Source organism: Lycium ferocissimum, chromosome 9 (assembly GCF_029784015.1).
Source record: "Lycium ferocissimum isolate CSIRO_LF1 chromosome 9, AGI_CSIRO_Lferr_CH_V1, whole genome shotgun sequence".
NCBI lineage: Eukaryota > Viridiplantae > Streptophyta > Magnoliopsida > Solanales > Solanaceae > Lycium > Lycium ferocissimum.
In genome coordinates this window covers 40,109,003-40,127,766 of record NC_081350.1, presented here as the reverse complement: position 1 = coordinate 40,127,766, position 18,764 = coordinate 40,109,003, and the positions used below count along the sequence as shown (strand labels likewise).

General features: G+C 35.8%; 2 protein-coding genes and 1 pseudogene across 2 annotated transcripts in view; all 3 read right to left on the bottom strand.

Moving 5' to 3' along the window:
• The window catches only part of LOC132031909 (uncharacterized), a 63,079-nt gene extending 54,909 nt beyond the window's left edge, over positions 1 to 8,170 (bottom strand). Inside the window, 7 exon segments of the mRNA XM_059421778.1 lie at positions 1,253 to 1,738; positions 2,734 to 3,759; positions 3,876 to 4,151; positions 4,286 to 4,366; positions 4,454 to 5,236; positions 5,238 to 5,550; positions 7,674 to 8,170. Coding sequence (XP_059277761.1) covers positions 1,253 to 1,738; positions 2,734 to 3,759; positions 3,876 to 4,151; positions 4,286 to 4,366; positions 4,454 to 5,236; positions 5,238 to 5,550; positions 7,674 to 8,170 — 3,462 coding nt within the window.
• A 3,614-nt stretch (positions 8,171 to 11,784) lies between these two features.
• On the bottom strand, positions 11,785 to 13,764 carry LOC132030757 (disease resistance protein Roq1-like; annotated as a pseudogene).
• Positions 13,765 to 14,410: 646 nt separating this feature from the next.
• LOC132030755 (TMV resistance protein N-like) lies at positions 14,411 to 18,425 on the bottom strand. Its single transcript, XM_059420493.1, has 4 exons — positions 17,800 to 18,425; positions 16,255 to 17,350; positions 15,839 to 16,114; positions 14,411 to 15,712 (listed from the first exon to the last, which is right to left on the bottom strand). The coding sequence occupies exons 1-4, from the start codon at positions 18,285 to 18,287 to the stop codon at positions 14,462 to 14,464; spliced, it is 3,111 nt and encodes a 1,036-aa protein (XP_059276476.1). The 5' UTR covers positions 18,288 to 18,425; the 3' UTR covers positions 14,411 to 14,461.
• Between the last annotated feature and the right edge of the window lie 339 nt (positions 18,426 to 18,764).

Genomic DNA, 18,764 nt, shown 5'->3' with positions numbered 1-18,764 from the left:
TTGATGAGACTGTCTTCTGTTTATGGTTAAATCTTTTTCTTGCTACTGGTTCTATCAAACTTAACTAACAATATATTTAAGTAAATAATTGACGGAGACTAAAAGTCTTAACTTTGAACAAACTTAAAGTACCAAAACAATTCAATCCATACTAAGGGAGCTATTTTAAATCTATCCTAAAAAATTAAGGGACCATTTTTGTCACTTTCTCTATTTAGAACCTAAAAAAAGAAGCAAAACAAAGCTGAAAATTTCAGCAAAGAAAAAAGACTCACTTTTGGCTTCCAAAAACAGGTGCTCTATGAAAATAAAAAACGTAATCTTGGTCTTCTTGGCTGACTGAGTGTGGCTCTCCAGGTTATCTTCATCACTCTTAAATTTTAACTTTGTTACATAATTTTAAGGATAATTCTATGCAGTGCAGACTCTATTTATAGTATCTTTTTGGAGTAAGGATTTTCTGACCTATCAGTAATTCAATTGTACTGCAATACTTAAAATCTTCCCTGTGATAGAATCTTACTTTAGGGGTTGAAATTTCTAACTTACAAAAGAAATTTGGGTTTTCAAAAGATGCATAATTTAGAGTTTTTATGGATGATGTAAACTGAGTTCAGGTCTTGGGATCTTGTTAGTGATTTTTTCCAATGATTTGTTTAAAAGAATGATAAGGACGAATAAGGAAGTCGGGTCACATAAAATGGAACAAAGAAACCCGCAAGGGTGGCTCAGTTGGTTGAGCATGGAGCTTTCATAATGGAGGTCTCAGGTTCGAAACCCCCTGCCTATGATAGTATTTGCCTTTTGGGTCGAGCTCATCTCATGGGGCTTGCCTAGTGCGGGTTATCTCTCTTGTGGTTTGCGAGTTATTGCACAGGAGCTAGACCTATGTGCACCCGAAGGGTAGCAGCTGCGGGTTCCCATGTCATCCAAAAAAAAAAAAATTGGAACAAAGAAACGGGTTCTTCAAGACTCCTATATAACCATTATATTGGGTCGTTGTGAGAGCCTGTTATACATGGATCATTTCGTATTGGCTTTTCTAATGAATTTGGTGGTTTTTTTTTTTGTTATTATGGTTAATAATGCAATTTTACTAATCCAAACAATAAAGATAAAGTTTACACATAAACCTCCCTTTAAGGGAACTTACTCATAAAATACACAGAAGTGGACTAATGCTTGACAAGGTCCCTAAAGTATGTTACTTCCTCCATAAGGTTCTCTTGAAGTGAATCTCTCTACTTGCTTATGCTTCAATAATATCTTCCAAGTACACAAGACGCATCCCCCAAGCTTTGCTCTCAGATTTCCTTAGTCCTGTTGAATATGCCACAATTTCGATCCAGTCGTTGGGACGGTAATCCTCGTGATTGTAGGCTGTCAGAAAACGGCGAGATGGTACACAGGCAAGGAGAGTGTGGTCTGAGTTCCGAATAGTAGTATCACCCCCTTTTATGCCAACAACGCTACGTGTACTGCCTTCCTTACCATCACACGTTTTGAATTCAAGCATAACCGAAAATCCCTGTGATGGTTGTAGGTAATCATCGTATAGAATGCACCATTCCATACCTTCAAAGACAATACAAAAAGCAAATCCCCAGAAGTTGTCTGTGTACCAATTATTGGGAAGGGTCAAAGTAACACTGTCCCCCAACTTCTTATTTGTAAACCACTTGGGAATCTCCAATCCAGGGATACAAATGCTGATATCATTACATACCACGTTTACTCCCTGCTACATAAAAGGAATGCATTGTTATTTTCCAGCCATTGAACACATTCTAGAGGGAAATGTGAGTAGATGGGTATATATAAACCCTTAAGAGTCGTTTGGTTGCTGGTTAGGAAGGGAGTTATTCATGTAGTAAAACTAGCATAACTAATACTATGTTTGGTAGCTTTTTACTTGCTATATATAGAATTCAACACACCAAGTATGGTGTTTGGTTATCAATTAACAATCCCACATAAATGAAACTGTATAAGTTATGAGTCAATTTATGTAAAATTTCAGGATAGAAGATGGAATAACTAATATATGTATTAGTAACACATGAATAACTAAACCCTACGTAATTGATCCCTGCATAACTAATCCCAACATAACTAATCCCTACATTACTAATACCTGCAAAACTCTAACTAGCAAACAAACGACCCCTTAATTCTTTGTATGTATACAAACACATAATACCTAAGGGGTCATGGTTGTTGGTTAGGAAACTAATTATTCATGTATTTAAATTAGCATAATTTGTACCATGTTTGGTTGCATTTTAGGTGTTATGTATAAAATTCAACGCACCAACTACGGTGTCTGTTTACCAATTTACAATCCCGCATAACTAAACATCTTTAATTTATGAGTCAATTTATATATAATTTTGTGCAGGGTAGAAGATGGAATAACTAATGCATGAATATCTAAATCCTTCATAACTAAACCCAGCATAACAAATCCTGCATAACTAATCTCTACATTACTAATACTTGCATAACTTTAACTAAACCAGCAACGAAACGACCCCTAAGTATTGCCTCCGTTCTAGTTAATGCGGCATCACTTCCTTTTTAGCTCGTTGCAAATGAAAAAGAATGACATTTTTTAATTTGGAAACCATTAAAAACCCAATATATAGGTACACACATACACATATATATGTTCCTGTACTTCATAATTTTAGAGATGCATGTAGGAGGACATCGTAAAGAGTTACTATTATTTACCTTCAGCATGTTACTCCATAGTGCATCAACCAAGGAAGCATCATGAAATTGATGACATTCGCTAAGTGAAAGTCGGCGCAATGTTGGATATTTTGCTAATTGATTGATACTCTTCAAAGATGTACATTCATCTGCATGCACCTCTTGTATAGCTCGAGGAAGCTCTGGGAAATGCTCAAGCCTACTACAACCAACCAACTGAAGGACCTTTAGTCGAGTGAGTCCACTGATGCTTGCAGCTGAGATATTGGTAAAAGTGTTACCACCAAGATTCAATTCCATCAAAGATGGTAAGAATCCAAGATTACATAGGATGCCTCCGTCTGAAATGCTGCAGCCACCTATATCCAGCATTGTCAATGAACAAAGACCCGATAAATTAGAGAAAGCTAGACCCATATCGTTCTGAAATGCCAAAGCATTACATCGACGTAGAGTTAAGTGCTTAAGGTTCTTTAAATGGGAAATGGTGGACGGCATCATTTCGATGGGTGTGTCATCACAATGGAGCCCTTCTAAACCTACTAAAAACCCCAAATCATCTGGTAAATATTTGAGTTTTGAGCACTTGGACACATTGAGTGTTTTAAGACATTTCAACCTAACAATACTCTTTGGAAGACTCTCAAGATGCTTGCATGAGCTTAGATTTATCACATTAACTCCTGATAGTTTCTCAACTGATGCGGGCACTTCGCTCAATGCAGTCGCTTCCAAATATAGTTCTGATAAACGATTCATTTCCTCTTCTATTTCTGGGAATACTTTTAGCTTTGAGCAGCCTGATAGAATAAGAACCTCAAGATTTTCCAATCCAATACTCTTTGGTAGGGTCTTTAAATTGATGCAATTCTTCAAATTGAGCAACAATAGCTTTTTCAGATCTCCAACAGAAAACTTGATTTCTACCAAACTTGTGCACTCTTCAAGAATCAACCTTTCAAGATTAGGGGTACCCGAAAAATCTGGAGTCCTTATTAGCTTATGTGAATGGCTAAGGTTAATGTACTTCAGTTCTCCCATCACCTGTCACATGAAACAAAAACCAAAAGAAAAAAGAACCAAGAAAGCCTTAAATTAGTACTAATTTGAACAAATATAAACCAATCTATCAGAAAAGCAAAGAGTAAGTTAATATAAACCTTGGAGCCTTTCCAAAGCTGTATGATGCGGCTATTTTTCAACTTCAAACTAACGAGTCGCTCTCCCTGAAAGTTAATTGGCAGACTTTTTGAAGCATATCCATGCCAAGAAAGCCAGTTCAACTCACCAGGAAGAATATCAGGACCCTGAGAAACGTATGCATTCTTGATTTTGAGAAACCTCAGTCTGGTCATCCGCATGAAGGCCATGACACTAACCTTCACTTCTTTGACATTTGTGAAGTTCAATGACATCCTTTTGATCTTATCTGTGCCCTAATTAGTAAGTATAAAGTTGGAGCAAAAAGGAGAAAAAGTAAGGCAATTGATATATATAAAGCTACAGGCCATACTATTGCTTGCACTAATTAATTAGGTAGGAAACAATGCATATTTTTGCAAATACTTACCAAATTTCTTTCAAGTGCTTGAGAAATATCTGTGTACATCTTAGTCAAGTTCAGAGATATGCCTTCAATCTTTTCTGTGCCCTAATTAGCAACAATGAAGGTGGACATATAAGCGATATATATAAAGCTACAACACATATTAACAATAGGAAGTCATAGTTTACATACCATATTTCTTGCAAGTACGTGAGAAATATCTTCGGACATCCATAACCTGCTATATTCTCTTGGATAATCAAAAGCTTCTCGACGAACAATGTGCCAGCCCATTTCTTGTATCAATTGGTGCATAAAAATCCTACCTTCTGAAATAGTAATTAAAGATTTCTCCATGAGAACTTTTACACCAATAATTGGGATAAAATTAAAACTCTTAAGTATTCTAGTCACTGAATCTTTCTTTTTCCCCGTAAAGAAGCACGCAATGTCTAAGAATATCTTTTGCTCGTTACTGTTGAGTCCAGTGAAACTTGGTTCGAGTTTCCTCAAAATTTCATCTTCCGGGATTTGTTTCAATCGTTCCACTTCACTTGTCCATTCTGCCAAATCTCTTCCATACAAGAAGCTGCCTAGGACTTTCAGAGCCAAGGGGAGTCCAGCAGTATACTTTATCACTTGTGCTGATAGATCCTCAAATTTCTTGGTAGGATGGTTCTTCTTGAAAGCATACTGTTTAAAGAGTTGTAAACTTTCATCTTCACGTAATGTTCTCATTTTGTACATCTTTTCTACATCATGCTTAATAAGCAAATGTTTGTCTTTAGTTGTTATGATGATTCTACTTCCGGGACCAAACCATTCACGCTTCCCGGCTAAAACATCTAAATGATCTATGTGATTAACATCATCAAGAACGAGAAGAACCTTTTTGTACCGCAGCCTATGTTTTTGCATATTAACTCCATCAAATAAATTGTTGATCCGTAGGTCTTTTATGACAAGGATCTCGTAAAAGAAGTATCTCTTGCAATCGCTCTAGGCCTTGTTTTGCTGAACGGTCTCTAACCTCATGAAGAAAACATGCACCCTCAAATTGACCTGAAATATTATCATAGATAAGTCTCGCTAGAGTTGTCTTTCCCACTCCGCTCATTCCCCATATTCCAACGAAGCGAACTCCACCAGACCCAACGCCAAGCATTTTATATAGTTTCTGCATTTGTGACTCCATTCCAACAAGATTTTTAGCATTGCTTGCATGTCTCTGACCAACCAATTTAGCCATTATATCTTCCACAATTTGCTTTATGAATCTTGCTTCATGCCTGAACACCACAAAAAATGTCTTAAAGTTCTGTTTAGTGGCATGGTAAAATCTTCATTTATCTAAAATATTTGTCTTTATAATATATAGTTGTTTAAAAACAGTTCTCAAATATTACGAGAACTCGTCCTTTTTAATGAAATTCTGATTTCCTGGAGGCTGTTTAGACGGTACTGATGCTAATTCTTTATGTAGTATAATTTATTTCCTGTAATTTTTCCACCACCGGACAGAGCCATAGCCAAGATCATGGCAACATATAGAGGGATAACTGCTATCAAGACAACATAAAGATCATGCCAAATTACCATTCTTTTAACACAAATTTAACAGCACAGTTTTGTTTTGGCTTTAGACAAATCAATAATGGTGATTTGTTGGGAAATAGGAAAGGGAAAAATGAGAAGAAGAAGAAGAAGAAGAAGAAGAAGAAGAAGAAGAAGAAAGCTGTTATTTTACCGTACTGTACTGACTAAAGGTACATATGTGTAGTGCTGACTCTCTGTTACATGTGTAGTGCTGACTCTGTGTTCTGTTTCTGCTGCAAATCAGAGGGCTAAAAAGGGCTGGGAAATTGTGTGTTTGGTCATGAAAGAAGAATTAGATGAATGGAGAGAGTGAAGTTACATGAGACTTATATATAGGCAAGAGTGAGTGGAGAACCAACAAAGGTTCGGGTATTCCCCTAGGGGAAAGGCCATCCTTTTCCTCTACTTCATTGATTTGTTTGGAAACTTCATCTTGGCGATCCTCTCCTCTAGGACCAATTGCTTCAACTAAGCTTTCTGCTACTTCATCTTCCTCTTGGATCATAGGTTGTTGGTTGTTATTGCAAGGTTTTTCCTGTAGCACATTCTACAGCTAAGGTCCCCTACTGAGTAAATGTGTTGATCCAAATTTTGGCTCTTTTGATTCTCCACTATGACTATTTTCTTCTTTTCATTCTTTTGTGTCTTTCAGTTTTTTTCCTAGAATCCTTGAGATCCTCTTTCTTCTTTTCCAAACACCTCCTCCTTGTCAACTTCATGCTTGTCACTGTCATATCTCTTTCTCAGTAGAATTCTCAGCACTGTTTTTATCTGCTTGACCAAAATTGCCAACTGTTGTATTTTGATTTCTAGTTTCAGTATCTTTATTATCAGCGGAATTCGTCCTTTCCAGAATGTTCTAATTTTTGCAGGGTTGCTATATTTTAGGTACTTCAAAATCCACCGTTTGAACAAATCCTTGTAAAGGAGAGTTTTCATCTTCTACGCCACAATCCATACAGTCTCGGGGATGTGTTTAAGTAAATCGATACCTTGACATACTTGACGAGTCCTCTTCTTTGTTGCTGAATCTCCAATGGAGTGCCAACTGTGCTTAAGATTTGCCTTAGATAGTACTCCCTCTGTCCCATTTTTTATGTGAAGGTGTTACTGTTTGAGGAGTCTAACGTTTTTTTTTACTACAATGTTCTCAAACATTTTTTAATTATTTTAAATCATTAGCTATATAGACTTGTACTATTTTTTATTTAGTTTTCAAACATGTAAATTTTATTTTTAAATTATTTGAAAAATCTGTATGTAAATCCATAGTCAAAATTAAGTGTGTTGATCCTTGTACTCCAAAGCCCTTCACATAAATTGGATAGAGGTAGTATCTCATGTGTGTAGATGACAAGGTAGTTTCAGAAGGAGAAACCGAACCGGAGCTACAGGAACATCCTCTGACGACGACCATTTCTGAAATCACATTTAATTTGTAATCCTCTGATCTAGTCACCCTTATGAACCATTGTGTATAGTTCTCCTTGCTGTCACAACTTGCTGTTCATGGCGATTGGGAATCGCAGTTGAACTCTGTGGAGCAGCTAATTTGTTAGTATATGTTGATTGTGGGAATTTCGAGAGTGGTCTGACAGTTCCATCAGGTAGAGCGTGATCAATATGCGCAGAAGATAGAAGAAAGGGATATATTTGCGTTACAGAGAAACGGACCAAGAATTTAGTGGTACTTATAATGGATTATAAAACCAAATCTGCCTAGTGCAGTGGCCCTTGTGACGCAAAATTGAAACAAACCAAGAATTTAGAGAGTATTGAAGAATGATGCCAATGAGATTAGTTTCATGATACTTACGCATTGGCGGTATTTGGCAAATCCCAGCCAGGTAAACTAGCTGCTTCCTCCAATGCTGCCCTCCACTTTTGCACCTTGTTATCCTTGAAACGGCCTTCGTGATTGTTAAATGCTTCTCCATAGCTGGTTTTTTGTTTCATCACTGTTAATGCATCTACATCATAGAAGACCGGAAGCACAATTTGTCCTTTCACATTCTTGCATTCCATGATTTTCACTACTTCATCTAAACACCATGTTGAATTAGCATAGTTTTTGGAGAATATGATCAAAGCTATGCGTGACTCTTCGATTGCTCTGATAAGATCTGGTCCAATGGACTTGCCTTTCTCTAATTTCTCATCATCTTTGAAGGTATGAATACCCTTTTGTTGCAGAGCAACATAGAGATGGTCAACAAATGTTTTGCGTACATCTTCACCTCTAAAACTCAAGAAAACATCATAATTCCACCGAAAAGTATGACCAGGGAAAGAAGAAGAGCTCTTGTGCGTCATCTTTATGGGCTGATAAGGTAAATGACCAACTAAACCGTTGGCTATATATGGCTGTTCTTGCTTCAAACAAGAAGCTGGAGAAGAGGAAAGCTACTCTATTACAATAATAGCTACTTTATGACTACACTTAGTTGAAGAAGTGTCTTCGCAATTACTATAATTATATGTATACACGACAAAAGGTGTGCAATAATGCTCAATATAGTAATTGAAATTATTGTACATACTCATCTTCCATCAAAAAAAAAAAAAAAAAAAAAAAAAAAGTCCGTCAACCCAACCAGACAGAAATGCTTTTTCTAAAGCAAGTAGCATGAATTAGAACATGACGACAACTGTTTGAGTGCATTAATTTTTTCTGACTACTTTATTCGGCAGACGACAAGGCAATCCATGAAAGTCTTTTTTTTTTTTTCCCATAAAATATTCTTTTATACTTAATTTTGTAAATAATTGAGACCCCAATTTTCCATTAATGTGGTGTTCTCTATTTTGTCAAGCACTTAAATGAAGTCTTAGGCTTTTGCCATTGTGGAAAGCTCTCTAGTGCTGCGTCCTGTAGGAGTCTAGGTCATGTTTCAGTTCCAGTGTGGCTGATCATTCTCTCGACTAGCTCCACTAAGATTGGTTCTCATGATCGAGCGATTATCAGAGGTGTGCCTATTGACACCTGTCAAAGTCTTGGGTTCGCACATCTGTCTCCTTTCATTTGCTACAGTTGGTAGTTACTAAATTAAGGCATATGGTGAGATCGAGATGTCTAGTTTAAGATGCTATGTTTGGATTTGCGCTACTAGCATGTGCTTAGAAGATATCAATTACCATCGGTTGCTACTGTGTAAATAAATAAAACCTTTTGCCATTTACTAGTGATTTATTGGTGCGTTTTCACTGAAAATGTGTTGACCATGTATTAATTATCTACAAATTAGCACAATTTGAGATCGAAATCATAGAGGAGTAGTAAGTGTTCAGTCTAATGGAATTAGATTCTATTTTTATAAAGATTATTCTGGCTCAAGCTTTGTTTGAACGTAACTCTTTACCTCTAAAACTCAACAGAAAAAACATCACAAAACCAACGAAAACTGCGGGATGAATAATCATTTTTTTTTTTTTAGTGAAACTCATAGAACTTTCTTTTGTATATTATTATTCATGTTATTTTCAAATTGAGCTTGTGGTTGGTAAACATGATTGGTAATCTATCAAACTTATAGGTTTTTTTTTTTTTTTTTTTACAAAATATAAATGTATGGGTCAAATTTTACATTTATATATTTTGAGATTATGATTTCAAATTTCAAATCATGCCTTTTTGGATGATTTGAAATTTCATCTCATGAGATGAAATCATAATACAAGGTCAGCTCTGGATGCTTACACATCTATTAATATTTGTACTTACTAAACGACTGATTACATGAATGACCAATAATAAACGACCACTAAAATGAGTGTTTCTTGGTAGATTCGCATTTAGATTTATTGAACCTGAATTGTTGGTCCATCCTTTTCGACTCTTACCTTCTCAAGATTGTTTTCTAATGATAAATTAATTAACGGATTGGCATTACTTGAAGTTGTTCTTGTTAGCATTTTCAGTCGTCGTTCTAAAATTTAAAACCCATAAAGTTAAAATTCTGACTTCGACTCCTATTATTAATTGAATCATGTGTTATGAAAATTATCTCATAAACTTTTGCAGGTACATGTTTTTAGGCGATTCGATCTTGATCATTTTTTTATTTATTAAAGTATGGTCTCTTATGTTACCGAGAGAATATTTCCTATAACTAGTTACAATTTGAATTGAAAAAAAAAAAAAAAAAACTCTACAAAGATCTGCTATGATAATTGGTCATTAAACCGATATCATTCACATTCATTCTTTAAAATTATGAATGGTTTGTCTTCGCATATTTATATAAGCTTAATTGGTCGAGTCACTTGACCAGGGGCGGACCCACGTGGTATCAGGAGGAGTCAATTGAATCCACTTCGTCGGGAAATTATACGGTATGTACAGAGGTAATTTGGCTTAAAACAGAGAATTTAGTAATAGTGATTTTGTTGAACCCACTTGAACACAACTGTTGTTTTGGCGAGATGGTAAGTGGGTTGAAAAGGCAATTCAAGGTCTAGTGTTCGAACCTGCTCTCTGTGCGTTTCTATTATATTTTGTTGGTTACTTCTAATTTGTACGTGAGGGTCCCTCCTTTCGACGACTACCCCTTTTCTTTCTATCTACTTTGTAAATTGTAAATGTAGGCATTCTACTTGTTTCCTTACTCTCATTTAATAAGATTGATTTTAAAGTCCAGTTTACTTTTTTTTTTTTTTTTTCTTTTCTTTAAGAAAAGATAAAACTGAAGTGATTTTACTTCTTTCTTTTTATTACTTTGGTTCATTTTTGGTATAGTTTATGATGGAATTGTATGGTTACGTTGGGATTTCCAATTTAGTTTATAGCTATTTTTCTTTAATATCTTGTGCTCCTATCAGTTTAGTTAAAATATGCATGTGTAATTTAGGAAACTATATACATTTTTCTTATTTTTTGTGAATTACAGCTTTTCCATTTATAAACAAGATAGATATTAGATAGTTAAGTTTCTTAGAGTGTACTTAAATTTAAAATTTGTCGAAAAGATTCTTCTAAAATTTAAAAGCTTGTATATTTTTGTTGAAGTAAAACTTATTGGTTTAAATAGATAAAATACAATTATTGACATTAAAGCAAATAGGGTTTTGGTTAAAAAAAACTATGGTTTTGGTTAAAAAAACTATGTTTTTGATGGCTTTCTAAAAAAAAAATTCCTAGGTCTTACTTTTTCCTAGGAAAGACATTTTTGTCCACACCAGAGAGCGGCATATTTAAAATGGCTTCATGCTAAGGTCGAGTTATGAAAATAAGAAAGAAAAAAAGTGTTGCACGTAAATTTTACTTGTCTTGCTCAACATCATTCGTATTATCGTCTATTGTCATCTTCAATTGAACCCACTTGTATAAATTTTTGGGTCCGCCACTACACTTGACTATTCATATAAGAGAGAGACCAACAGAGAAACATGCGACAACTGTAGTTAATCTATTCCCCTTTTTCTCTCTTACTAAAACTATACATTAAAAAGACACCTAGCAATAATTATTGAAAATTTTTGGTCATTTAAGGTGGTCCCTTTTCATTCTTAAAATTTTGGTTATTTCATTACACTCCCTCCCTCCGTTCACTTTTACTTGTCCAGTATTCTAAAAATAAATTTTCATTTTTACTTGTCACTTTTAGCATATTAAGAGAAGACAATTTATTTTTCTTGTTTTACCCATAGTATTAATTACTCACTTCGAATCATTTTTCAAATCCAATAAAAATATGCATCAATTAATATGAATACATTGGTAAATTATGTACTTCATTTATTATTTCTTAAACATCATAAAAAGTCCAAAGTGGACAAGTAAAAGTGATGGGAGGGAGTACAAGATTTAACTAAAAAAATCCACCCAATTTCTCTCACCATTTTTCCCTCCTTTCACCTCTAACTCTTTTCCATATACAACATCTAAGATCCCGATTCTCTCAGTCTCTTTCACTTCTCTTTCGCTGAAACAATCCGAATCTTTGAAATATATATTCATAGAAAGTTAATGACAGGACTGAGAAGCACACAATGTCTAAGAAAGACTTTTGCCCAATACTTGAACTTGGTTCCCATTTCTTAAAATTTCTTCTTGTTGGATTTGTTTCAACCGTTCCACTTCACTCATCCATTCAGTCAAATCTCTTCCGTACAAGAAACTGCCCACGACTTTCAGAGCTAAGGGGAGTCCACCAGTATGCTTTATTACTTGAGTTGAGAGATCCTCAAATTTCTTGCTAGGATGTTTGTTCTTGAAGGCGTACTGTTTAAAGAGTTGTAAACTTTCATCTTCACTTAACGTTCTCATTCTGTATATCTTTTCCACATCATGCTTAACGAGCAAATGTTTGTCTTTAGTTGTTATGATGATTCTACTTCCGGGACCAAACCATTCTCGCTTCCCAGCTAAAGCATCTAACCGATTTATGTGATCAACATCATCAAGAACTAGAAGAACCTTTTTGTACCGTAATCTCTGTTTTAGCATATTAGCTCCATCAAATAAATTGTTGATCCTTAGGTCTTTTATGACAAGGATCTCCGAAAGAAGTATCTCTTGCAATCGCTCTAGGCCCTGTTTTGATGAACGGTCTCCAACGTCATGAAGAAAACATGAACCTTAAAACTGACTCCGAATATTATCATAAATGACTCTCGCTAGAGTTGTCTTCCCCACTCCACCTATTCCCAAAATCCCAAGGAAGCAAACTTCAGCGGACCCGACCTGAAGCATTTTATACACTTCTTGCATGTGTGACTCCATTCCAACTAGATCTTCAGTGTTACTTGCATGTGTCTGTCCACCCAATTTAGCGATTATATCTTCCACAATTTGCTTTATGACTCCAGCTTCATGGCTGAATACCACAAATGTCTCAAAAATTCTGTTTGTCGCATGGTAAAAACTTCATGTATAGAAAATACTTTTGTCTGTACAACATTGTGGTTTAAAAACAATTCTCTCCTTTTCATGATGTGTAGCATGGATCTAGTCTTAGTGTGGAAATGATCATAAATTACCATATATGCCCAACCTAAATATACTAATATATGTTCAGGGTGTTCAAAAGTTAATATGTAATTTGAATAGGAAATTTCATGTGTTACTCCGCCCCTGTATATGCCCAGCCTACTTACAATTTTCTACATTTTACGATCTCCTATAAAAAATAAGTAATAACTAAAATAACATTTATAATGGATTACAAAACTAAATCTACCTAGTTTAGTGGCCGTTGTGATGCCATATAGAAATGATCCAAGAATTCAGTGAGTAAATGAACAATTATCAGGATGAGATTGGTTTCATGATACTTACGCATTGGCAGTATTTGGCAAATCCCAGCCGGATAAATTAGCAGCTTCCTCCAGTGCTGCCCTCCATTTTTGCACCTTGTTATCCTTTAAGCAGCCATTGGCTTCGTGATTGCTAAATGCTTCTCCAAAGCTGGACTTTTGTTTCCTCACTGTAGATGGATCTACGTCATAGAACACCGGAAGGACAATTTGTCCTTTTTGTTTGTTGCAATCCATGATCTTGGTTAATTCATCTAAACACCATGTTGAATTAGCATAGTTTTTGGAGAATATGATTAAGGCTATCCTCGACTCTTCAATTGCTCTCACAAGATCTGGTGCGATGGACTTGCCCCTCTCTAGTTTCTCATCATCTTTGAAGGTATGAATACCTTTTTGTTGCAGAGCAACATAGAGATGGTCAATAAATGTTTTGCGTACATCTTCACCTCTAAAGCTTAAGAAAACATCGTAATTCCACCGAAAAGTATGATCAGGGAAAGTAGAGGAAGAAGAAGAGCTCTTCTCCGTCATTCTTGTGGGCTGAGAAAGTAAATGAACAACAATCTTGCTTCAAAAAAGAAGCTGGAGAAGAGGAAAGGAATTGGGCTAGCTAGCTCTATGATAAGTAATTAACGATTATACTTAGGACTTTTATTTAGGCAGAGGTGTCTTCCCTATTACAATAATTATATATGCAGGACAAAAGGTGGCATTATACTAATTGAAACTGCATCCAAATTATTGTATATTAGTCATCTTCCAGGAAGCAGAGTGTATTGAAGAAAAAATTGAGGATGTCAGTCAACAAATGAATATTTAAAGAAAGCACTAAGCAGCATGAATTTAGCACATGGAGACAACTAACCATTTTGCAGTATTGTTTAATATGACTTCATTGAAGTCGGCAGCTTTCAGTTTGACTGTCTCTTTTTTATTCACAATAAGACTTCGTTAAGATTTTCCCTTACACAATGAAATTAGCGGACTGGTAAGAAGGTGTCATTGATGACGTAGATAAATCAAAACAACATAATTTTTCTATGCAGTAAATATCTCTATCAAGAGAAAACAACAACGGCAGAAAAAAGAACACAAATTTCAGTCAGACTATCAGCCTTACTTTTTACTTGTCTCCTATCAAAACGGTTTCAAGCAAGCAATTGAGCTGTCTGCTGAGATCTTCACCAATGTGAAGTTTATTCAAGAGAAGAAATTGAAGGCAAGTAGTTTAAGGAGATTAGTCAAGTCACTGGGAAGTGTGTCTTTGAAGATGAATAACTTCATCAAAAAACTTTTATGTAGCGCGCTTCTTGGAGGATCAAACATATCAGACTGACTCGGGAATGGTCACTGAAAAATATTTCCCCAAGTTTTTATACGTAAACCACTCGGGAATCTCTGATCCAGAGCTGCAAATATTGAATTCACAGCTATATCTTGGGTCTGCTCCATTAAAGGAATTAACTTGTCTTGAAGTTCCTTTGTATTGGATCTTATCATAGGCCTTCTAGAAGCTCCCAAGGCTTGGTTATTGATCTTTAATAGGTTCCAAGGGATGCTATCATCAGCAACACAAAGAGAACATTGTCCAAGGTAAACTCGGCGCAACATTGGATATTTGACTAATTTATCTCTGCTCTCCAAAGATGTACATTCATCCGCATGCACCTCTTCTATACATTGAGGAAGCTCTGGAAAACTCACAAGCTTCCTACAGCCAACTAATTCAAGGCGTATGAGTCTGGTAAGACCACCGATGCTTGGAGCTGGAATATTGGTAAAATTGTTACCACTAAGATTCAATTCCACCAAAGATGATAAGCACCCAAGATTACATAGGGCGCCTCCGTCTGAGATATTGCAGTAACTAATATCCAACGTTGTCAATGAACAAAGACTCGATAAATTAGAAATAATTAGACCCATGGAGTATTGGCCTTTTCCTGGAAGCCAAGAAGAGAAGATTGAGCTGCCTACTTGTAAACCCAAAGCATTGCATCCGTGAAAAGATAAGTGCTTAAGGTGCTTTAGCAGAGAAATAGAGGAGGGAATTGTTCGGATGGCTGTGCCATCACAGTGGAGCTCCTCTAAAACCACTAAAAGTCCCATGTCATCTGATAGTCTTTCCAGTCTTGAGCACCCCGATAGAGCAAGTCTTCTTAGACACTTCAATCTAAAAATACTGCTTGGAAGATTCTCAAGATGCTTGCAGTAACTTAGATTTATCAAACTAACTCCAGAAAGGTTCTCAATTGATGTGGGTAGTTCTCTTACAGCAGTTCCTTCCAAGTACAGTTCTGATAAACGATTCATTTTTTCTTTTATTTCTGGGAATGTTTTGAGTTTTGAGCAGCCTGATAGGATCAAAACCTCAAGACTTTCCAGTTGAATACTCTTTGGTAAGGTCTTTAAATTTGTGCAGTTCTTCAGATTCAGCAGCACTAGCTTTCCAAGATCTTTAACAGAAAATTTGATTTCTACCAAACTTGTGCATTCTTCAAGAACCAACCTTTCAAGATTAGGGGTACCTGAGAAATCTGGGGTCCTTATTAGCTTATGTGAATGGCTAAGGTTAATGTACTTCAAATTCCATAGAACCTGTCACAACGAAACAAAAAACAATAGAGGAAAAGAAAAGCCTCTAGTTAGTATTTGAACAAATATCAGTCATTTTCATCGATCCAACCAACCTATAGGAAAATTAATGGGTAAGTTAATATCAACCTTAGAGACTTTCCATAGTTGTATGATGCGGCTATTTTTCAATTTCAAACCAACAAGCAGCTCTCCCTGAAAGCTAATTGGCATATTTTTTGAAGGATATCTGTGCCAATCAAGCCACCTCAACTCACCGGGAAGAAAATCTGGACCCTGACAAACATATGCATTCTTGAGTTTGAGAAACCTTAGTCTGGTCATCTGCATGAAGGCTGTGCGAATAACATTAATTTCTTCTGTATTTGTCAAGTTCAGTGATATGCCTTCAATGTTTTCTGTGCCCTGATTAACAAGAATAAAGGTGGATAAAAAAGGAGAAGAAAAACGAGAAAAATAAGGGAAATTAATATATATAACGCTACCGCACCATATTATTGCTTGCACAGATTATGTAGGAATTCATATTTTTGCAAAAAACTTACCATATTTCTTGTAAGTACATGAGAAATATCTTTGGACGTCCACAACCTACTATATCTTCTTGGATTATCGGAAGCTTCTCGACGAACAATGTGCCAGCCCATTTCTTGAATCAATTGGTGCACTAAAATTCGACCTTCTGAGATAGTAATCAAAGATTTCTCCATGAGAACTTTTATGCCGATAACAGGGCTGAAATTAGAACTCTCAAGTATTCTCGTCACTGCAGTTTTCTTCTTCCCTGTGAAGAAACACACAATGTCTAAGAATATCTTTTGTTCAATGTTGTTGAGTCCGTTGAAACTTAGTTCGAGTTGCTTCAGTATTTCATCTTCTGGTAGTTGGTTCAATCGTTCCACTTCACTTCTCCATTCAGCCAAATCTCTTCCATACAAGAAGCTGCCCAAGACCTTCAAAGCCAAGGGGAGTCCAGCAGTATACCTTATCACTTGAGCTGAGAGATCCATGAATTCCTTTTTGTGATAAATTTTCTTGAAAGCATACAGTTTAAAAAGCTGCAAACTTTCATCTTCATTTAACGCTCTCATTCTATATATCTTTTCCACCTCATGCTTAACAAGCAAGTGTTTGTCTTTAGTTGTTATGATGACTCTACTTCCGGGACCAAACCATTCACGCTCACCAGCTAAAGCATATAACTGATCTATGTGATCAACATCATCAAGAACAACAAGAACCTTTTTGCGTTGTAGTCTTTGTTTTTGCATATTAGCTCCTTCATATAAATTGTTGATCCTTAGATCTTTTAGGCCAAGGATCTCAGAAAGAAGTATCTCTTGCAAGCACTCCAGGCCCTGTTTTGTTGAACGGTCTCTAACTTCATGAAGAAAACATGCACCTTCAAATTGACTCCGAATATTATCATAAATAACTCTCGCTAGAGTTGTCTTCCCCACTCCGCTCATACCCCATATTCCAACGAAACGAACTCCACCATACCCGACCTGAATCATTTTATACACTTTTTGCAGGTGTGACTCCATGCCAACAAGATTTTCAGCATTGCTTGCATGTGTCTGTCCACCCAATTTAGCCATTATATCTTCCACAATTTGCTTTACGACTCTAGCTTCATGCCTGCATACCACAGAGGATATCTTAAAAATCTGTTTTGTGGCATAGTAAAAACTTCACTTATCAAAAAAGCTTTTCTTTTGTCCTACAAGGATAAGTAAGCTCTCAGACAACAATTTGCCTAAATTTCAATTAAGCTGGATTTGCTCTTTCCCAACTTGATCTAAATGAAGTATAATTCCAACAATGGCCCACCAAAATGTACAGCATAATGGTTTAAAACCAATTCTCTAATATTACCACTGATTTTTTTTTGTAAACTTTACATTTGAATATTTATTTTTTGTAACTTTACTCACTAATTTTCGTTTGAACAATTTCTATTCTCTATTAAAGATGGGAACTTTTCACAGATTTAGATGTTCATTTCCTACTTAAGATTCTCAAACAATTCAGTTGAGACATCTATCAAACAATTGTAAACATATTTTAACATTGGCAGTGATACTTACGCATTGTCAGTTTTTGGCAAATCCCAGCCAGATAAATTAGCTGCTTCCTCCAGTGCTGCTCTCCATTTTTGCACCTTGAAACAGTCTTCATGATTTCTAAATGCTTCTCCAAAGCTTTTTTTTTGTTTCCTCACTGTTGATGGATCTACATCATAAAACACCGGAAGGACAATTTGTCCGTTTACATTCTTGCACTCCATGATCTTTGTTAATTCATCTAAACACCATGTTGAATTAGCATAGTTTTCGGAGAATATAATCAAAGCCATCCTTGACTCTTTAATTGCTTTCATAAGGTCAGGTGAAATGGACTTGCCTTTCTCTAATTTCTCATCATCTTTGAAGGTATGAATTCCCTTTTGTTGCAGAGCAACGTACAGATGATCAACAAAAGTTTTGCGTATATCTTTACCTCTAAAGCTCAAGAAAACATCGTAACTCCATCGAATAAGAGGAGAAACATGCCAAGAGCTTTTCTGTTGATTCATTCTTGTGGCTGAAAAAGTAAATGATCAAACAAAACTTGGCACTAATATTGTGTTACTTAATTCGTCTCAAGGCAAATTTGTGATCTAATTGAGGACAATAAAACAAGAAGCTAGTAGAGGAAAGGAAGTAACCAACTATATCACAATATTAACGCATGCCAGTGGTTATAATAGGACTCTGAATAATATATATGTATTCATAAATATGCAGAGTGAAGGCTTAATAAAACGCACTATTCAAGTCTGAAGGTGTCTACGTTATTATCATTTTACGCGGCAAAATTAAATGTGTGGTAGACAGGGGCGGACCCACATAGAAAATTGTGGTGCTCGAGCACCCATTAAACTCGTCTCGGAATGTATATATTTCTATATAAAACTGTGCAAAATAGTTATATATAATTGGTAAGCACCCATTGCACAATTGTGCTGATGGGTGCTTTGGTTTGGAAGTGGAATGTCAAATTCCCTGTTTGC